The following is a 16,972-nucleotide window of genomic DNA, read 5'->3' as shown; positions in this document are numbered from 1 at the left end:
AGACATTATCCTTCTTATTAATAGACAATTAGAATAGATTTCAATCAGCAGTTGATATTACTTTGTTAGAATTCTCTTCTAAAATATCTAAAAATCTATACACTATTCCAATTCTCTGGAATCCTCAACTCAGAAAGATTCTAGAATCTAACTCTCCATGAAAATACCATGTCGAGTCTTTCTCGATCAGCGCTCTTATATCCAATGTCTTGCATTTTAGAGGCCAAGTTTTAATATGGCATATGATACTTTAAAATGGTAGCTCTGAAAATAGATATGGAACAATTTCAGGACCAAGTTAGTTGCATTACCTGATTATGTTTTAGTTGTAGCTTTTCTAATATTGTTGGTGACTAATTTTTTTTGTCACGCATATTGTGCATTAACAACTTGTCATGCACCCCCTAATGGACTCGTAAGCAAGTCGCTTAGGAGGAGTCTGTATGGCATATTTTGGACTTAAAAGACGCCATTACAACGAGTTTGGAATAGAGACACCAAAAACACATCACATACCAAATAGGGCCATAATGACCAAATATTTTTTAATGCAAATTTATAGTAACGTTATTACCAATTAGGCTATCTAGGAGAATATATTCAATGTGTCTGTTGCAAGGGTCCATCAGAGCAACCTATTTCCATACGTGTTATGCACGTACTCGCACATATTGTGTACAAACGATTCTGATGTTGTGCGGTGCGCCCCCAATTGGACTCGCAAGGAAGTCGTTTAGAAGGAGTCTGCATGGCATGAGAAGGGTTGATTCCTAGTGCCTGAAAGATTCTAAAATATTGTAGAGCTTGTAGATATGTTTAGGGTGTAAAGAAGATTCTACAAGCATAGGGAGTTTGTATAGTTGTAGATATTTGTGTAAGATCTTCTAGAAATAGATGTGGTGTCTATATAAGGAGAGGATGTATGATTTGGACAATGGCGGCATTGTGTTTTCCGCTCAATATAACCATCAACGACCATCGATACAATTTATTTTTCTCTTGTATTTGAAGAACAATCGAGGTTTGAGCCAATTGATTTCAGTTTCTGCGAATAAAGTTAACATTTTCTTTCTATTTTTGACTGATTTGTTTTAGTTTTGTGCTTCGAATTCCACTTATAGAGGGTTATTTTGTTCATTTTGATAGTTTTTTGAAATGTAAACGTCTTTTTCTGCAAATTCTAGATTTTGTTTTGATTATTTTAGGCTCCGTTTGTTTCAACGTAAACCATTGGCAACTGCTTTTATAGAAATTTCTGCATTTCAGTTTCTAAATTTTTTCGCAAACCATTATTTCAAAATCCAGGCAATTCCATTCTTTTTCATAAAAAAAAGTTTGTTACATCTTAAGCATTTACAATAATGAAATATTATGCATTTAGCTAGAAACAAATAATGAAAACCCTACTTGAGATAAATCAATACTAATATGTTAGAAAAATTATGAAATTCCTAATTTAGATAAGGCAAAAAAGCATAAAACCCCCTTAATTATAAAAAATCAACATTTTACTCCATTGGACTACAAAATTGAGTAAGTCAGTACCACAACTATCATAAATGTGCAATTTGACCCCCCTGACAGTCCTTTTCGGCTCATTTTCGGCACAAATGTAGCACATGAAGTTACTTTTATATAATTTCATAACTGCCCTTACAAAATAGAAACTAATTATACGTGTTTCCTTGTTTTGGGTGCCACCATACAATTTGCATTACCGTGTAATATAGTTGTGAGCCCCATTATATATATATATATATATATATATATATATATATATATAACACAAAAAATATTTTTGGAAGTATATTTTACACTCAAACCGAGCCTTACTAACCCCCATCGCCCTACACATGTAGGCCCAGGCCAAAGTGCAGGCTCAGGCCCTATTCAAAACCCAAAAAGAATGGGCCCATGCTCGGACAAATGACTCCATTTTGCCATTTACAAACATGCGGTTCAATACGCAAAAATTGGTCATGATCATCATATTTACATGTACGTCCAGGATCATGGTAACACTGTAATGAAATCTTTCTTCGTATCAGCCTATAAAAACTTCTAATGCTATATAAAGTACCAAAAGCCACCTCCAAAACCCTAATCGTTACGGGGCAGCAACACTGAGAAAGAGCAAGGCAATTTCGGCCCCCATTTGTTCCATCGAAGATGAAGGTCTGATCTGAAAAGAAACCCTAAAATTCGAACTTGGATTGTCATCTCTCAGTATTTTCTGATAAGCTCTCTCTCTTTTTGTTTTTGTTCCTTTTGTTTTTCTTGTTTTCAGTTCAATATAGCAAATCCAACCACTGGGTGTCAGAAGAAGCTCGAGATCGACGATGACCAGAAGCTGTAAGAAAAGCTCCTTTTTTTTGTTTTTGTTTTTTTGATCTACGTCACACAAATCATGTATTTGTTTCTTTAGTTTAGTTGTGTTAAGTGGAAGATGTTTGTGATATACAGTGTTGAGTTTGGTAAGAGTTTATTGTTTTTAATTTAGACATTTTAGATTAATTGTTCATATGATGGACAAAAAATGTGACGGGTTTAATTAGATTTTACCTCTCAAGTTGATTTCCTTAGCATTTTGCGTTGAAATTGTGGATATCAGGGTGATTTTGGTGAGGTAGAAGGCAGGGTTGAATCAGACGGACATTTGCTTGATATGATCTGAAATAGTGTCATTCAAACCATTTCAAGATCATCTGAATTCGAGATAGTTATTCTCTTTTGTTTTTTATTTTATAAAAAATAATACATGTTGGTGGACTACCTAATATTCCTTACAAAATAATTAAATTGGATACAATCCTTGGTACTATGGTTTGTAAACAAATAATAGATATTTCCCTTTATTTGATCTCCTTCATTGGTACAGTTCTTTATATTAAATTGGATTGAATCTTCAATGAAAGCAACGCTATTTTGATTTTTGATGTGCTTGTTTTACATGTTTAGAGCTTGGGGGTGTTGGGAGAGCTTCAGTATATTGTCAGTGCCTTTAATTGTTTTTCTTCACCCATGAGCTTGTATAGACTCAATGGAGGGGTGGTGTCTTGAAGATTCCCTGATATTTTGGCATGTGTTACTTCATATCTATCTATGTTAATGTATATCACTTGTGGTATTTATCCATGTTTGTATATATTTGTTAGGATGATCCATTTAGTTGACCCATTTTCATGTTGGTTTAAGCTTGTTGGGTAATTTATTTGACCCATCGACCCATATAATATGATGGGTCAGATTGTTATTGATGGACCTGAATTGATCGTTAAAATTTTGACTGACCCATCAAAGAAAATGTTTTGACCGTCGTCTCTTTCATGATATCATATCTCAATACCCAACAAGAAAGAAAAGGAAGAAATACAGAAAACAATTTCAACATAAAATCAAACCTTACAAGGTTTTAGGATTTTAGAAACTATAGAGATATGTTACAGTGTAGCTCCACCTTGAGATCCGTTTGAGAGAGAGAGAGAGAGAGAGAGAGAGAGAGAGAGAGATGTATGGCTGATGGAGGGCTGCCAACTGGATTATGTAGCAGTGTTGACCTGTTTGAGAGAGAGAGAGGAGTTGTGGGGTTTGTGGAGGGCTGTTGGTGAGATTTTGCGGTGGAGCTGAAGAGTATATGCTGCTGTATTCTTCTAGTTATAGGGTTTATTCTTATCTCCTAACATTACCAAAAGCAATGACTTAGATGGATTAAAATCTAATGGGTGAGATGGAATCTTATCTGGATGATGGGCTATTGGGTTAATGAATTATAACCCTTTGGGTCTTATTAATGAAATGATATGAGTTGGGCCAAACTTGTATATCATATGGGCTAATGTTCACACGAGCCTAACGCGTTGAGCTCAATTTTGTTCAAGCTCGGCTTGTTTACTAAACGTACTTAAGAACTGAGGCTGTTTTCTAAATGAATGAGCCCGAGCTAATCTTTTAACGAGCCGAGCTCAAGCCATTCATGAACAGCTCGGTTCATTTGCAGCCCTAATCTTGTATATCATATGATTTTGCAAAGTTCCTTGACTAGGTGTTCTATTAGCATTTGGAATATACATCAGAAGACATTGGATTCATAATGTGCAACAATGAACTGATGATTATTAATTTAAACTTTGCTATAACTGAACAATGAATAGTTGGTATAGTTTGTATCAAATATCTTGGTTATCTTATCATCAGGTATTGGATTCATAATTTGCAACAATGAACTGATGTGTTATTAATTTATACTTTACTGTCAAATAACTAAATAATGAACAGTTGGTAGTTTGTATCATATATTCGTTATCTCATTATCAATTTTGATGATGCAGCCGAGCTTTTTATGACAAAAGGATCTCACAAGAGGTCAGCGGAGATGCTTTGGGTGAGGTATGATTTTGCTACTTCTTTCTGTTCGTGATTTCTTCATTTTTCGTTTGTGGAAGATGATATGGTAATCCATTCTAATGATTTGTCAGGAATTCAAGGGCTATGTATTCAAAATAATGGGAGGCTGTGATAAGCAAGGTTTTCCAATGAAGCAGGGAGTGCTGACTCCAGGCCGTGTTCGTCTTCTGCTTCACCGAGGTTGGTGGAATGTGAATATCTTTCTTTTTCGTCTCTTTGTGCATCCACTTGTGTGATTGAATTGAATCTTGTGGATGGTTACCTGGTTGATTTTTCTTCTCCTGGGAGTGAAGTTGAATAATTGAATGCGTGTACAACAGGTACCCCTTGCTTCCGAGGATATGGTAGGCGAAATGGAGAGCGTAGAAGGAAGTCTGTTCGTGGATGTATTGTTAGCCCTGATCTCTCAGTTTTGAACTTAGTTATTGTTAAGAAGGGTGATAGTGACCTTCCTGGACTCACTGACATTGAGAAACCAAGGATGAGAGGTCCAAAGAGAGCATCAAAGATCCGAAAACTCTTCAACCTTTCCAAGGAGGATGATGTTCGGAAGTACGTTAACACATATCGTCGAACTTTCACAACCAAATCTGGTGAGTTTTGTCAGTCATCTATTTTGTGGTGTCTATGGACTTTCACAGAGATCAAAACAAAGAAAAATCACTCATATTAACAAATTTTTATTTCTGAAGAGTGGTGGAAAATTTACTCAAATGAATATTAGATGGTTGTATAAAGGTATTTAGTTATTATTTGGTTATGTTATAAAAATGTTATGTCATTTGTGCTGACAACAGGGAAGAAATGTAGCAAAGCTCCAAAAATACAGAGGCTGGTAACTCCCTTGACTCTGCAGAGGAAGCGAGCTAGGATTGCTGATAAGAAGAAGAGAATTGCGAAGGCCAAGTCCGAGGCGGCTGAGTACCAAAAGCTTCTTGCCTCCAGGTTGAAGGAGCAGCGTGAACGTCGCAGTGAGAGTTTGGCGAAGAAGAGATCCAGACTCTCTGCTGCCTCTAAGCCATCTGTCACAGCTTAGATGACTGGGTAAAATCTCTGGTTTATTAGTAATATTTGATGTTATTCTCGAGTAACATTCATATGTTGAGGTGATATTGACTGATCTTTAGATGTCTTAGTTTATTTGGGACCTCACTGAGAGAGTTTGAATTGCTCCACATGTAATGCGTTCTTTAGATTTTGTTTAATTCATTTTGTCATTGGATGTGTATCTCTTTAAATACATTGCATCTTCTGGTTATGTGTATCTCTTTAAATACTTTGCATCATCTTGTTTGATTGGATCTTTGATTAATATTTGCTCTCTCTCTCTCTCTCCCCCATACTTTTCATTGAAAAAAAAAAAAAATTGTAGTCTTTTTCTGGCCACTGGATTCAGTTTTAACAGATATGCTGATCTTTTTATTTTTTTAATTTTTTTAATTTTAATTTAATATTTCTTCTTTTAGTTTCATTATTTCGAAGGCTAAAATATGGCTTAGATTATCAATTTTTTAAGTGTTTAACTATGCTCCATTAGTTTTGCATATAGTTTTGAATTCCTCACTCCACTCCACGTATGTTGTCAAACAGTTAGGCATTTTGAGGGTTAAATTGATGGTCTGGAAGGGTTTAAGAAGTTCGAAAAAAAGTCTGGTAAGGCCCCTCCTGTGTCTATGTATCTAAACTTGTATGTAGTTGTGTCCTATCAGCATAGGAATATTTAACCCTTTTCCAATTATAATTTTAGAGATTTATTGGCTCGTTGAACTTCTGCAAATTTATCAATTGACTGTACAGTTGTTTTTTGTATTGTGGTGTTGAATTCCAATTGTGTTATTCTGGATTATTGTTTGAATGTTAATGGAAGTGTGGGATATAGATGTGAGATATTTTTAGGACTTGAACACCTCGATCTTCCCATATTCGGGTGGGCCTCAGTCTTGTTAGGCTGGGTACTTAGCCAAAGGGTTTCACCCTTTGGTTTTTCAATTTGGTACTGAATTATATTTTCATTCTGTGCAACGTAACGTTCACGGAACCAACGTTGTATAGCCCAATGGTATAACCTCCCCTTCCTCAAAGAGGAGGGGAGGAGTTCGATTCCATAACCTGTCTCACCCCAGCCATACAACACGAATCGTGTCTAGGAGAAATACCCCCGGACTCTGATTAATCCCTCCATTCCCAATTAGGTTTTACTGTAATGGAAAATATTTGAGTTGAATCTCCAAGCTTTAACAAACATTTACCCTTGCCAAGTAGTGTTCGAGTTAACGGCAAGATGGGAAGTTTATGGCTTGCCTGCATTTGTTCAGCCGGGGCAGTTCTCTAGTGTTTTGACTTTGAGCTTAATTTTGAAGAACTCTTTTCAAAAACTCAGAGAACTCCATATGTTTTTCCTAAAACCCTCTTGTAACTTGGCATGTTTGGTGTATGCGTTCTGATTTTGGTGTTTTTGGGTACGGTAGCAGTGGATGTTATGTTTTTCACTGTGCCAAAACGTTTCGTGAATAGTGGTAAAAAATCGAAACACTAATTTGGTGTTTTTACATGTTTCACGTTTTGAAGGACAGTAAAAAAAAAAAAAAAAAAAAAATGTCTTGAAACTCTCAAATGACATTTTGAAACTAACCATTATGTTTTTCAAACTTGTTATATTTTTTTACTAAATATATTTTTATGTTTTTACTTTTGAAAATCTTGCAACAAATGAACGTTACTAAATGTGCTTCCAATTACTATTCAAAACATTATATAACAAAACATTTATTTTGTTTTGGGTTCGGGTTAAAATAAAACTCGCTAAAAACAAAATCTGAACCAAACAGGTTTTAGTAGAGCACACAAGCAGATTCAAAACAAAATTTTCAGTTTTTGTCATTTGTTTTATGAGATGCAATCAAGCAAAGGCTTACTTTTTACTTCAAACTTTGACCACATTCAGTAGCATAGGAAAGCCCAATCTAAAAACTTGAATTAGTTTCGAGAATCCATCTTTACTATCATAGTATAAGAGTATATTATGAAATGGCTATGCAAACCTTCCCGTTTAAATTTAGAATTGTAATTGGTCAAAACTTTACCTTTTAATAATTGTCAATTCATATATTGAATTAATTGTCATGCTTTGTGGTAGTGCTATTTATTATTATTATTATTATTTTCTTATTTGATGTGATAACTAAACATTATGTAGATATTACCTATAAAAGAAAAAGCTAAATCTAGTCATATCTATATATAGTTAAAGATAAAACGTATACGAAATAAAGACAAGAATGATAAATAATGAGGTTTGGACATGTGTGAAATGAGGCTAGGGTGGGTGGTTCTCCCTCATGTTTCTTGGCAGAAGAGGTGGTCCTCGCTTCAGAAAGAGTGGAGTGAGGCAGGCTCAGCCTTTGGACACATTTACTGAAAACCAGTGACAATGACAGTGACACACACCCTCACTGTTTTCATAAAACTACATGTATAGTAGGATAGATAATCATATCAAAACACTGTCACTTATCGAACAAATTACCAATGAAACAACATATTGAATACAGTATTTAACTATTTTGTCTTTTAATTGGTTATTCATAAGAGTGGTCAATTCAGTAGCATAATGACATTGACTTTATATAGCGTTATTGAACTGCAGGACCCATCAATTATATAACATCTCCGTGCTTGAATTATAATATATATATATATATATATATAGTTATAATTCAAGTATATTTATATATATAACTATATTTGACCTCCCTGTCTCATAGGTTTGAAATATTTAATAGACTTTGATCGTCATAAGAAAATTGGACATCAAATTGTAGTGGCATTGACCCTACTATATGGGAGTCATTGTCATTGAAATTCTATGTGGTTAATGTATTGAATGCATTTTATTCCCCATAGGATGTATTATGAACACTGTAGTTATATATATATATATATATATATATATATATATATATATATATATATTGGATGCCGTGGAAACCCTCTCAATCACCAACTCTTTAAACTTGTTGGTAAACTTTAATTATGTGCAATTGCTCACAAACTACACTAATCAGTTAAATCCGGATTTCTTGCCTCAGGGAGAGTTGAACACAAGACCTCTTATGCGTGGAGCTCTTACGTCCAACTCCCGAACTATTGGAGCTAGCCCGTGCAGGCTCGATCCTGAGAGTCAAACACAAGACCTTCTATACGAGGAGCTCTGACGTCCAACTCCTAAACTATTGGAGCTAGCTAGCCCATGAAGGCACGGTTTTATTTTCTTGTACTTCAACTTTTTTTCTTTTTAAAAATAAAAATGACATTCCGTCCTTAAAAGTAGAGTTTAGTTGGAATTGTGAAGCTTAGGTGTGCTTTAATGGACAATTTGTCATTTACTATTTATTATTATTATTATTAGAAAAAAAGTGAAGTAGAGTCATGTGACAAAAGGGGAGTGCTGGTCATTTCCCTCTTTCATATTGTTAAAATAAAAAAGAAAAAAGAAAAAGCCATTTAATATATGGTGGATTTTAGCACTTTTTAAAATGGCTCTCACTTATTTACAACTAATTGTAATAAAATCATATAAATGGATGCTTTTTTGAATGGCTCTCACTCATTGATTTCAATGATTTAAAGGGTTTGGAAGAGTGGTGGAAGAAGAAATAATTCAGAGAATAAATTTGAAATAAAATTTTTGATATTATTCTCAAGATTGATTGTAATAATCTCAATACTAATAATCCAAGTTCATGTAACATTTGTCCACCATGAAGACATTTGAACAATTCCGTCTCAACTTTCCTTCTTCCTTCCTATTCCATCAAATGGCTCTAATTATGTAACTTTCCTTTCCCTTCCAGCCTTCAATCTTTTCCATAGGAGACCTATTCACCACCCTGCAATTCCTTCTGATCTCCCCTGGCCTCCCTGATTGCAAGTCACCCATCTTAACCATCCCTTCAATGAAGGCATCAAAGAATTCACCTTCATCAACACTAAACAGCTTCACAAATCCTCTAGTTCGCGCGTTTGTGAATAGGGTTTCGTCCGAATTGAGAAATCCTCTGCCATGGACCAAGTCCTTGAAGTACTGGTTATCAAAAATTTCAGGCGTTGCATCCAAATCTCCCGTCACATTCTCATCCCCACCAATTGGACACAGCTTGTCCAGCTTTTCTCGGAACCTTGGCTCAATGGTTGGGTCAGGCTGGCCAGAACCGGATTGATTATAGAGCCGAAAGATTATGGAAAAGCACCTAGCTTTGCCAATGGAGTGTGAACCAGAAAGGGCCACAAGGTCTTTGATTGAGAGATTGAATCTGCCAAAGAGATCAATGAGGGTGCTTGCATTTGCTCTTGGGCTTGGCATGATGTTGTCTGAGTCTTCTTGGCTGGCTGTTAAGCTGTCTTTCCTTCCCAATTTCACTTCCCAATCAGGTCCTCCACTCTGCTTCAACACAAACAAATAAAGTGAAATACTAAAATATCATCAATTTGAGGTCATAATTGGCCAAAATTTCCCTTTTGTCACAACTTTTTGGGGTTAATTTACTAAATTCAAATCATATCTAATAAAATCAATAAAGAGGGATTATAATAGTGACAAGATGATGACTACCAAATCAATTTAAATAAAGTAAACCATTTGTGCATATCTACTTTGCTTTCTTTCTAATCTACTATTATGCAATAGACTCAGTTTTAGGATTATTTTAAGGCAAAGTCATGAGTCTCGTGATCAAGTTGAAGTTTAATAAAAAAAAAAACCCAATTTATCTAAACATCTAGCAATCAATCTTCAAGGGGCAAAAGCCCCGATGCCAGGTTTTTTTATGTGTTTGTATATATAAGACACACAAACACACACACATGTGGACAATACTTACCAAAGCAACAGCATCTCTAGAGGCCATGATTATGATATCGGCACAAGAAACAATTCCAGGGCAGGCCTTCTCTAACTCTTTCTTGACTTCATCGATAACTTCATAAGATCTTAGTGAATTTATATTAGACAAGGAAAGTTTTTCACCAAGCATGTTTGGTGTATCATCAAGCAGCAGAGAAGCATCACAACCCTGTAAAAATTAATTATTCAAAAAAAAAAAAAAAACACCCAATTGAAAATCAGAAAATAAAAAAGGAACTAGAGTAGACTGAGTAGTAGTTTTTGTGATGTTATTTACATTAACAAAGCAATCATGGAATTGCAAGCGCATAACGGAGGCTCCATCTCTGGGTTCCCTGGCCATGGCTTTCTTCATCACGCCCCTGACAATCAGCTCGGCTTCCGGGCACGTCTCGGTGTAGAAACCAGGGCAGAGTTGTGCTGCCGCGGTGGCGGCGGAGATGGTGGAGGCAAGGAGGAGGAGGAGGAGGAGGAGGGCAGGGGACATTTTTGGGCACTGGTTTTGGGTGGAATTGAAAATGGTCCAACTAGGTGTGTTGTGAATGGGTTCTTGAACTTCTCTTTCAAGTGCACGTATCATGTATGGGTTGGGGGAAAAAATGGTTGTGGGAATAGAAACAAATTCCCTTTGCATGGTTGTCAGCAGATGACAGGGTTTTGTTATTACATTGGGAGACAACATAGGCCAATTGGCTGTGTGGTGTGTCTGTGTGTGACCGACTTATATATATATATATATGCCTATATATGTATACTTATACTCCTATATCGTATTAGTCAAATATTGTTGATGGATCAAGTGAGTCACACCAGTGCGGCACCCACAATGATCTCATGATTATGTGGCTTTGTTTTGTGATTTTGCAACTAATTGGACCCACTTAATGGAGTATGATCTGCTGTGGATGGCACTACAGTTCCAGTTTGTACTGTGTGAAAATGATTTTAGTCATCCAATACAGTACAAAACTTGTGAAATAAATCTTGCAATTATTTCAGTCATCGTATAACACGTGTGCAGAGAAGTTAAATTTTAATGATGGAATACTTAACGAGTGCTAGTATTTTTACAGCTACAGTATTTTTTTTACAGGCAAAATGATAGCCAATGATATTAGTCATCAATAAAGTACAATATGCGAGAAGTCAAATATCGAAGAGTGAATACTTTACGAGTATTCGTATTTTCACATCTACGATGTTATGATATCAGCCATCCAATAAAATATAATAAGTTTACAAATAAGTCAAATTTCAATTAGTGGATGCTTTACTAGTGTTGGTATTTCCACACTTATAGTGTTATTCATTCAATGTGATATGATATAAGTCATTCAATAAAGTACAATGTGTGTGTGAAGAAGAGTCAAATTTCAACTATTGGATACTTAACGAGTATTAGGAGGTGTCAAATTTCAACGATCGGATACTTAACGAGTATTAGTATTTATGCATTTACAGTGTTATTTAGGTTATCAGCCATCCAATAAAGTACAATAAGTCTACTGATGAGTCAAATTTCAACGAGTAGATACTTTACAAGTGTTGATATTTCCACACCTACAGTGTTATTCAGGTAAAGTGGTATGATATAAGTCATTTAATAAAGTACAATATTTGTGAAGAGAAGTCAGATTTCAACTATTGGATACTTAACAAGTAATGAGTATTAGTATTTCTACACCTACAGTGTTATTTAGGTAAAATGATAGCCAATGATACCAACCATATAATAAAGTACAATATGTGTGCACAATATGTGTGCAGAAGATTCAAATTTCAAAAATTTCAACGAGTGAATACTTTACGAGTGTTGATAATTCCACACCTACAGTGTTATTTAGGCAAAATGGTAGGCAATGATTTCAGCCATCCAATATAATACAATTCGGAGTCAAATTTTATTTTATTAGGAAAGATAAACTCACTAAATTTTGTTTATGTAAATTGCATCTCCTCTTGGCAAAGTCGAGGGCATAACAGTCATTTTGATGGTACAACTTTAGCAATTTTTCTTAATTTGATCAACCCAAATCAAATAAAATATATTGCAATAAATTGAAAAGTAGAAGTGGTGGACAGCTTATTCAAGCTGTGAATTTGGGAAAACATAAGGTCCAAAATATTTAATGTTATTATAAATAGAGAATAAATTGTTCTTGTTGAAATAAGAGAAGAATTGTGACAAATGGCGATATTGTGGGTTATTTTGATGCCTAAAGTTCTCAATTTCTACTTTAAAGGGGACTATTGTTCTTCTATTGACTTGAGTCAGCAACATAGCAACCTCACAACACAACCATTGAAATTGTTTAAAGGTCTAAAATGTTCTTATCTTTTTACACCATAGTCATGATTTGCCCTCTCTTTTTTCAATGAGGCACGATTTTGCCGTGTAGCACAATCACATTGTCCAATACCGGATGGATAAAGATTCTCTCCGGTGTAGAAGAGATCTAACATAATATTCAGGGATTAAGATTGAATTGATAAATAAAACTCATTAATAATGATTTAATTTTAATCATTGAATACTGTGTTGAACCTCTCCTATATTGGAGATGATCTTCACGATCGTTTATACGTGTAACACAATTACATTGTATAACACTAAACAATCATATATGTGAGTAATTGTGATCTCCTGTAGTACAGTGTTGTACTACATATACTTCAAACTTTATTTAATTTCAAAGATTTGGTCAGTAAAAAATCTGTTTGTAGATGTTTCTAAGTTTGTTAAAAAAGACAGTTCTCCTTGAGTAATGTCATAGTCTAATTAAATATTGTCAAATAACTCACTCTCGTTTTTTACATTTTTTTTTTTTTTAATTCTCATCCTGAAAAGATAAAATGGTCAAAATTTTCGTTATATAATAATTCCTAATTAATTTTTTTCTTATTTTTTGTGAGAGGGACCGAAGAATTAATGTTTGAAATTAGAGCTGCAGAAAATTTAGTTCAAAACTAAATTTGGAATATGGGATCAATTTTAGTGAGCTAGCCAGTCTATTTTTGACTACTTGGTCTTGTCAAGGTGGTCCACGAGGACCACAACCAAAAGCTAACCCTACGTGTGAGCCAAAAACATCACAATTACAGGACTAGGGTCCCCTCTTTTCCATATACAACGTAACCACATGACACGTCCTTGTTCTTTTTAAATAAATTGGGAAAGTTACAAATACGAAAATTATCACATTTTGAGTATGAAAAATAATGCATTAGTCACATCACCATATTAATTGTTCATATAAAGTCCACTTACACTCACAATATTATTCCTAATAGAATTTGAACATTTAATTTTTGTTTTAAGGAGGCGGCATTCCCTTTGTCTCTCCCTTTACTCTCTAAATTCTATTCTCATAGTTTCCAAAGAAAACAAAATTTAATTTAAACAGATAGTATAGTTTTCAAAGAAAACAAAATTTTATTTAAACAAATAAATTTTTTTTTTCATGTTAATGGTAGTGACATGAAAGTTGTTGTCTGTTTGTATTATTTATTTATTTTTAAAAAAATATTTTTAACTTGGCAAAAAGGAGAGAGGGAGAGAACCGAGTGAGTTGAACTTGGACTCTCACATGACTTAAGGAAGTGTCTCTATACAAATTGGACAATTCATCTCATCCCGTGTTACGTTAGTTTAGCTCCAAATATATATATTTTTAATTGTCTTATCTTTTAATAATTGTATAAATACTCTCACAAAACTATAAAAGTACAATTGGTTACATTCAATGACATTGAAAAATGAATGATTCCATATTTCTTAAAATGAAAACGAGTGTTATCAACTAATATTTATGTTTTGTAATCATTATTTAGGTTTAATTATTATTTTTTTAAAAAAAAAAATTTCTAACTTGGGACATAGTGTGACACTTCAAACTAGTCAATGAATGGAAAATGTACTATGAATTTTGATGCATAATTTTAACACTACAAATATAATTGTATCTTATTTTGAAACAACAAATACTCTTTCTCAAAACTTTTTGCATGATGAAAAACTAATGAGCTCAATCACATAATTGAAATGACGAGATACTTTAGTTGCCCGCACCCGTCTCGAGTTCAACTCCATTTTCTCCGTTGCCAAGAAAAAAATGTACTGTACTATATATATATATATATATATATAAAATTTTATATACGTATATGTACAGTGCGTATTGCAGGTGAAGCTTCCAAAGGATGGACAGTGAACTTGAGACGAATACCAATTAATTTGGTCCATGGTGGGTCAAAAAAACTGAGTTATGGTGTCCATACATTTGCTAAGAGCAGAAAGTACCATTAATTTTTTTCCAATTGTTTTGGGAAAGTGAAAGTGAGAGTGAGAAATATCTTATCCTTGAATTATTGGAGTATACGTGTAAACCAGCAAATGGTTGACGGAAATCTGACTAGATGTGGGCCCACTATTCTTCAGCCAAAGTCAACATTTTTACTCAACTTATCCTAGACTGGCGTGGTATGCCTTTTCATCATGTTTCTTTGTTGAGGGGAGAAAATTATTGAGATACTTGCAGTGACGGAGGGAGTTAAGAAGCCTCGGAGGGACACTTTCTCTCCTCTTATATTATATATATATCTTTTTATTATAATATATATATATTTTTATAAAAATATAAAAAGTGTCACCCCGATTTTCACCTTTCCTTATAATATTCTATATATGGTTTTTTTTTTCTCTTAATAGTTTTCTTAATTCTTATATTCTACATTTATCACTCTTTCTATATATATACTCATCAACATTAAGTTATACACATGGACATTATATATATGTATATATATATATTATGGTGTACAATATTGCAAAATGTGCCCTTCCTGAACAAATTTTTTAGCTCCGTTCCTGAATATTTGTGAATAGTATAATATTATATTATGAAGAAATTAAATTTAAAATTACTATATAGTTCAATAGAGAGATGTCATGCAATTAAATGTCGATTTTATTAGGGTTTTGCATTACATGACATTTTCGGAACAAATGGTCTGGTGTGGTGTGCTTTTTTCATCATGTTTCTTGGTTGAGAGTTATGGAGAAATTATCGAGGTTCTGCGTGGAATTGGACGGTTTATAAGCGTAACGCATATGCATTTTTGCATGTGTGATATTTGTAAATCATATATAGTACTGTATTACGTTTCCAGAGACATATCGACATTGGTAGGGATTCAGAAGATAAGTCTTTGAGGTCTCGCTTTTGAACCACACCCCTGACTTGAATGGTGTGTGTGTTGTGAGACTGATACACATGTTCTAAGAAAAATAAATAAATATATATATATATATATATATATCACTGACTTGAATGGTGTGTGTGTTGTGAGACTGATATACATGTTCTAAGAAAAATACTTGAATGGTGTGTGTGTTGTGAGACTGATATATATGTTCTAAGAAAAATAAATAAATAAATAAATAAATATATATATATATATATATATATATATATATATATATATATATAATACTGTATTACAGAGAATTCAAATTCGAAATTATTATGTGGTCCATTGGATGTCATGCGACAAAAAATTATCTAAATTGGTATTGAGGGCTATGGTTGTACTACAATACGTTAGGTGGTTAGTTTGGGTTGTATTTTTGGGTCTTGTCCAACTCTAACTTGGCTCCAGCCAAATTGATCCATTTAGTATTGATGGGTGGTACTCCAAAATTCAAATTCTTGCTGTGTGCCATGGATGGACTTGGGCTGGCTCAGCCCAATTCTGGACATGTTTTGGAATATGATAGGCACTCTGGTGAGTTTAGTCGAGTCTTGACTACTGTCACTAACCAGTCAAGTGAAAATGATGGAAATAGTTGGTATAGTACTGGATAGTACTATTTAGGTAGGCCGATAAAAAATAAATAATATTACAGACTCCCGCTGGCAAAATTCAAACGTTTCACGGTTAAAAAAATAAATAATAATAATAATAATAATAATAAATAAATAAATAAATAAACCTTACATCACAAAATCACTTGATTAATGCCTATTTTGAGTAGAGACCTTGCTTAACCTACGTTTTTCAAAACCATTATTTTGTTTTGTTATTGCCCATAAAATTAAATGCATAGATTACATGGCGAATCAGATTTAACAACATGTCATTGAATTAGGTTATGATAAATTTAGTTGACTAAAGAGTCTTGACTACTGTAACTAACAAGTCACGTGTGAGTTTAATTGGAGAAAGAATTTTGACAACTGACCAACCACGTGAGAATAATGTGAATGATTAGTATAGGTCTTTTATAGTTCTATTTAGGATGATAAAAAAAATAATAATAAAATTGTTCGGCTCGTGGGAAAGCGCTGAATCTGCTTTCCGAGTTGGGTGGAAATGTGGAATAGAATAGTGTGGTGTGCGGGCGTGCCAGGAATTGCAATAGTTCTAAAATAGAAATCCGAACGGTTATCTAGTTGGAAAGTTGTAGGATCAGACGATTGTACGAAGGTCTGGAATGACCACCTTCGAAAGGTCTTTTTTGCCTTTGAAAAAGGATTTCAAACTATTCTATGACTAATGGAAATGAAGACGGTATTGAAGGTGCAAAGTTGGAAATTAAAGTAATTGAAAGTGCAGGATTGGAAATTAAGATAACTGAAGTGCATGACTGGAAATTAGAGAATTGAA

General features: G+C 34.0%; 2 protein-coding genes across 2 annotated transcripts; one reads left to right on the top strand and one right to left on the bottom strand.

Annotated features, from left to right (window-relative positions):
* The first annotated feature begins 2,034 nt into the window (after positions 1–2,034).
* LOC132267170 (small ribosomal subunit protein eS6) lies at positions 2,035–5,662 on the top strand. The gene is made up of 6 exons (XM_059768249.1): positions 2,035–2,175; positions 2,288–2,352; positions 4,329–4,386; positions 4,476–4,584; positions 4,725–4,997; positions 5,202–5,662. Exons 1-6 carry the CDS (start codon positions 2,170–2,172, stop codon positions 5,438–5,440), a joined length of 750 nt encoding a protein of 249 aa, XP_059624232.1. The 5' UTR covers positions 2,035–2,169; the 3' UTR covers positions 5,441–5,662.
* Positions 5,663–9,074: 3,412 nt separating this feature from the next.
* On the bottom strand, positions 9,075–10,982 carry LOC132267169 (peroxidase 17). The gene is made up of 3 exons (XM_059768248.1): positions 10,584–10,982; positions 10,284–10,475; positions 9,075–9,844 (listed from the first exon to the last, which is right to left on the bottom strand). The coding sequence occupies exons 1-3, from the start codon at positions 10,938–10,940 to the stop codon at positions 9,218–9,220; spliced, it is 1,176 nt and encodes a 391-aa protein (XP_059624231.1). The 5' UTR covers positions 10,941–10,982; the 3' UTR covers positions 9,075–9,217.
* Between the last annotated feature and the right edge of the window lie 5,990 nt (positions 10,983–16,972).

This window comes from Cornus florida, unplaced genomic scaffold, assembly GCF_030987335.1.
Source record: "Cornus florida cultivar Cherokee Brave unplaced genomic scaffold, ASM3098733v1 CherokeeBrave_3.0.0_Hap2_Chr07, whole genome shotgun sequence".
Lineage (NCBI taxonomy): Eukaryota > Viridiplantae > Streptophyta > Magnoliopsida > Cornales > Cornaceae > Cornus > Cornus florida.
Note: the sequence above shows the minus strand (reverse complement) of the source record. Positions and strands in the feature narration are given on the sequence as shown.

What these genes read in the sequence shown, in the direction of transcription:
- LOC132267170 (XM_059768249.1), top strand. An exon ending in ATCGACGATGACCAGAAGCT is followed by an intron (nt 2,353 to 4,328) that starts GTAAGAAAAGCT and finishes TTGATGATGCAG; the next exon opens with CCGAGCTTTTTATGACAAAA. An exon ending in AACTTTCACAACCAAATCTG is followed by an intron (nt 4,998 to 5,201) that starts GTGAGTTTTGTC and finishes TGCTGACAACAG; the next exon opens with GGAAGAAATGTAGCAAAGCT.
- LOC132267169 (XM_059768248.1), bottom strand. Translation starts at nt 10,940, where the DNA reads ATGCAAAGGGAATTTGTTTCTATTCCCACAACCATTTTTTCCCCCAAC. An exon ending in TCCATGATTGCTTTGTTAAT is followed by an intron (nt 10,476 to 10,583) that starts GTAAATAACATC and finishes TAATTTTTACAG; the next exon opens with GGTTGTGATGCTTCTCTGCT. An exon ending in CTAGAGATGCTGTTGCTTTG is followed by an intron (nt 9,845 to 10,283) that starts GTAAGTATTGTC and finishes GTGTTGAAGCAG; the next exon opens with AGTGGAGGACCTGATTGGGA.